The sequence below is a fragment of the Buceros rhinoceros genome, unplaced genomic scaffold, assembly GCF_000710305.1.
Source record: "Buceros rhinoceros silvestris isolate BGI_N320 unplaced genomic scaffold, ASM71030v1 scaffold24228, whole genome shotgun sequence".
Classification (NCBI taxonomy): Eukaryota; Metazoa; Chordata; class Aves; order Bucerotiformes; family Bucerotidae; genus Buceros; species Buceros rhinoceros.
This window is the reverse complement of record NW_010425493.1, coordinates 11,160-15,302: the sequence shown is the minus strand read 5'-3', so window position 1 is coordinate 15,302 and position 4,143 is coordinate 11,160. Positions and strand designations below refer to the sequence as shown.

The following is a 4,143-nucleotide window of genomic DNA, read 5'->3' as shown; positions in this document are numbered from 1 at the left end:
GGGCTCCCTCCGGCTGACGGTGCGGCTGGCCTCCAGCAGTGCTTGCTCGCTGGTGTCTGGGCTGCTGCAGTCCTGCTCCGTCAGGCTGCCTGTCTTCCCCCGGGGTGCCTCGGGTGCTGCTTGCTGGGGAGTCCCTTCCTTGGTGATCCCCATCAGCTCAGCATCGCCAGCAGGGACCCCGTTTGTCCTGCAGGAGGAACATGGGAGAAAAAAAGATGCCAGAAGATAAGAGGAAAAGACAAGGAGCTGTGGGAACTGCAAGATGCCCTCCCTGGGTACCAACCTGATGGGCTCCCCACTTGCTTCTGTCTCTCCTTGAATCAATGCCTCCGCTGCAGCTGTGTCTCTGCGCCGATCCCCATCCTGAGCCGCCTCAGTGGTGCTGGCCTCCTCCAGGCCCATCTCCTGGCTGGCCGAGCGACTCCCCAGGGCACTGGCCGGCTCCTTCCCCTCCATCCGGGCTCTGCGGTGCCGGCTGCGCCGCTGGCTCTGCCTCATCCTGGCTCTATCCTCAATGCCACCTCCTGCCCCATCCTGCTCGCCTGGCTCACAGTTCCCATGGCATGATTTCTGGTGCCAAGGCTCCTTGTCTCGCTTGACCCGGGGCGATGGGCTCCTCCTGTCCTCCCCACCCCCAGGGTTGGCAGGGGCCGTCTGATCAGGTCCCTCAGCCAGCGGCCGCTCACCCTTGCCACCCTGCTCCTCAGCACATTTCTCCAGGGTGATGCCGTCCCCTGGTTTCTTCCTGCGGAAGATGCTGGCGTGGGGGTTGATGAGGGGGGGCTCGTCCTTGTTGATGCCCTCCTGGCTCGACATCTGCATGTGCCGGCGCAGCTGGCTGGTGCGCTGCTCCCACACAGACATGTGGTGCCGCCGCCGCCGCTCCCTCCTGTATCGGGGGACAAGTGAGGAGTCAGCGTCCTGTATGGACCCCACTTTCCCCCTCCCCGGGGAAGCACTCACCCTGGATTTAATTTGGGAATCCCAGGAAGGAGGAAATGTCACCCCTAGGGCTACGGCTGGGCTTCTGCTTTGTCCCCAGCCCTCCAACATCCCTCTGGTGCTGGCAGGGGATAGAAACGGGGCTGAGACTGTAATTCTGCCCCTCCAGAAGGCATTGGGCTGATGGAAAACCAGCCCTAGCAGCCTCCCAGTTTGCTGGGAGCAGCCAGCACCCCAGCTTGCCCTACCCCAGCCAGGCAGTGACCACCTTCCTCTCACGAGGTGGCCTGGGGACACCTTCTTAAATACGGGCAATGGCCTCTCACTGCAGCTGGGGATCCCTCCTTGCACTGGGGATCCCTCCTTGCACTGGGGATGTCTTTGCATCACCAGCTCCTTGGGGCCAGGCTCCCTTTTGGAGCAGCACTGCCCTGATGCCATAAATGATGGTGCAGGGGACTCTGATACGAGAGAAGGCCTCCAGCAAGGGTGGAAGTCCTGATGGGATGGGGACAGTGAGAGCAAGGGGGAAAAGACGCCAGGTCCAAGCTTGCCCTTCTCTGTGAGAGATGTCCCCCACCCCGAGACATTTGCAATGGAGAATGTCACTGGGTGCAGGAGGCACCTCCCCTCCCTGTGCTCTGCTGTGCTTGGCGAGGACAGCCTCTCCCCCAGGTAGAAGCCTACGTGGAGGCTTGGGGAACAGCGGTTTCGGCTGCTGGTGGGGTAAGGAGCTGTACTGGGCTCCTGCATGTGTGCTCTAGGGAGGACCGGGCTCTGCCAGGAAACCTTTGCAGTGCCACAACCCCACGCGCAACCACCCTGGAGAAGACAGACGTGCACTTCCCAACACACCTAGGCACACAGAAACACCCACGAGCACACAAGGGCGCGTACGCCGCTCGCCCCCGGGGAGCGGCACGCACCCACACGCATGAGGTGAGGCACGCACGGGACCACGGGTGCACGCACAAATCCACGAATGCACGCGCACACGCACACAAACGGGGGTGCAAAGGAGCACACTGAATAGAGGCACACACGCACACGACCCCCTCCTGGCCCTCCGAGGAGGCCGGAGGGAAGCGGCGTGCGCCCCGGCCCCACGGACGCACAGAAAGCACAGGAGCCACAGACGGACACGCGCCCCCGCGGCCCACATACAGGTGGCTGCTGCGTGGCTCCCACATCGACATGTGGTGTCTCCTTCGCCTGTCTCTTCTGGGGAGGAAAAACAAACGGGTTCAATCCCCCCTTCACCCTTCCTTGGACACGTGTGGGCAACACAGAGAGGTGTCCCCCCACCCCGGGCAGCTGGCATCTCTTTGCCACCAGCTGCTGGGATGCAGGAGTGCAGCAGCCAGCAGCGAACACTCTGCATGAACATCTTGTACACCAGTATGAGCTGCCTCCAGGGCTGCCCACAGTCCCACTCACACTACAATCCGTTTCGTGGGGTCCACGAAGCCTTCCCCACGCTGGCCAGCATCACAGGGAGAGCGGTGCGGGCTGCAGCCCCTCAGAAGTCCTGGTACATCCTGGGATATTTAGCAGCTCTTTCAAAATGCTCCGAATTCGCTTCTCCCGAGCAACACTTTGGAAGGGGAGGCGATGAGTCAGGCCAGCCCTGAGCTGCTCAGAGCTGTCACCATGGGATGATGCTGCCCTAAGACCACCAAGGGGAATATCAAGCTCCCCAGCAAAAGCAAGGCATGAGCACAGGGCTGAGATGCCCCGGAGCACCTTCCACCTGAGCAGCTCTGACACCGAGAATCTTAACAGGGCTGTCAGTGCCCTTTGCTCCCACCCAGCTTCAGGCAGCTGAGGAGATTCAAGGCTTTATCCGTTGCTCTAGCACAGAAAAGATTCAGATAGCCACAGGCGTAGGTAAATGTGCCTGCAGTACTTTACAGGCGTTGCTTTTTGCAAATGCCATGTCTGTGTCCAGGATACACGAGGAAATATACTCCAGCCATGCAGGACCAAGTGCCCAGGGGGATGCGCAGCTCAGGCAGGAGTGACGGGGTGCACCTCGCTGCCGTCCTGCGAGTACTGTTGCTCTCAGTCCTCGGGCGAGTCACTCTGGTGGTGACCGCCTCCTTCGGCCACATGCCCGGGAACAACCCAGTGCCACGCTCGAGGCAGAGAGTGAGTTGCAGGTGCCCGCCGCTGTCCCTGCAGCAAGTGGCCAGGCCTCCAAAAGCATCCACGCACCACGTTAGGCACCAACACATGACAGCACCCGCATGCGTCCATCTGGCCACCCACACGCCAAACAGCCCCGAGCCATCTGCACCGACAGCGCCCATGTACAAGTACAATACTCCGATCAGCACCGCGGCCGCCTACGGCAACCTGGCCACGTGGGAGCACTCATCCCCGAGTGCCACCGGACCTCTCCGCAGGCAGGAACGCGTGTACCAAACCTGCCTGCGCTGGGTACCCACATAGGAATGGAGCCATCTGTGTCTACACACACCCAAACACAGAGAGCGGCTCAGCTTCCCCACGCCGAGCTTCCAACAGCTCTGCTCCGGCTTGTGCCCTGCTGTGGCGTCCCCACCATCCCTCCCTGGCTGCTGGCATCAGCATAGCAGCACCAAAACCACATCAGACCTGATGCTGGAGACAGCCCTCCCCCTATGGCATCGCACTCCCTTCCCTGCTCCTGACACTGTGCATCCTGATGAGGGGGAGAAGCTGGAAAAAACCCTGTGAATATCGACAACTCCCATTTCAATGCCACTAGAACAACCACAAAAGGTTTAAGAGATCTGTTTTCCCAAGCAGCTGTATGTGACAATGGCTGGAAAATAGGAGATGTGCAGCGTGGGCAAAACCTTTTGTGCCCTGACAGAGTCCATCTCCCCCTCTTCCTCTCCTGTGTGTCCGTTCTGCAGCCTTTTCAGCAGCCTAAATCCCTCTGTTCCCCCCCTTTATCCGACACGTTCCCACCGGTAGCCAGAGACAGTCACAACACACAGACTCCACCGTCTCTCCCACAACCCACCCCAGTACCTGGCCAGGCACAGATTTATGAGGAATGTCCCGTCGCCCCCAAACCGGGGCGATACCTGTGGCTGCTGGGAGACCAGGGGGAGTTTGCACTTCCCCCCAGCCCCTGCCGCCCCTAAAGCCTCAGGGGATGCCTGCAGGACGTGGGACCCTCACACCCCGCTGCTGCCAAGGCAGGGAGGGGGC

The 4,143-nt window shown here is 61.0% G+C and overlaps 1 protein-coding gene across 1 annotated transcript in view; it reads right to left on the bottom strand.

Moving 5' to 3' along the window:
- LOC104497879 (voltage-dependent R-type calcium channel subunit alpha-1E-like) overlaps positions 1 to 4,143 on the bottom strand; it is a gene marked incomplete at both ends in the record, with an annotated part of 23,520 nt that overhangs the window by 10,780 nt on the left and 8,597 nt on the right. The window contains 2 exons of the mRNA XM_010141180.1: positions 284 to 889; positions 2,107 to 2,163. Coding sequence (XP_010139482.1) covers positions 284 to 889; positions 2,107 to 2,163 — 663 coding nt within the window. The remainder of the gene's footprint in view (positions 1 to 283; positions 890 to 2,106; positions 2,164 to 4,143) is intronic.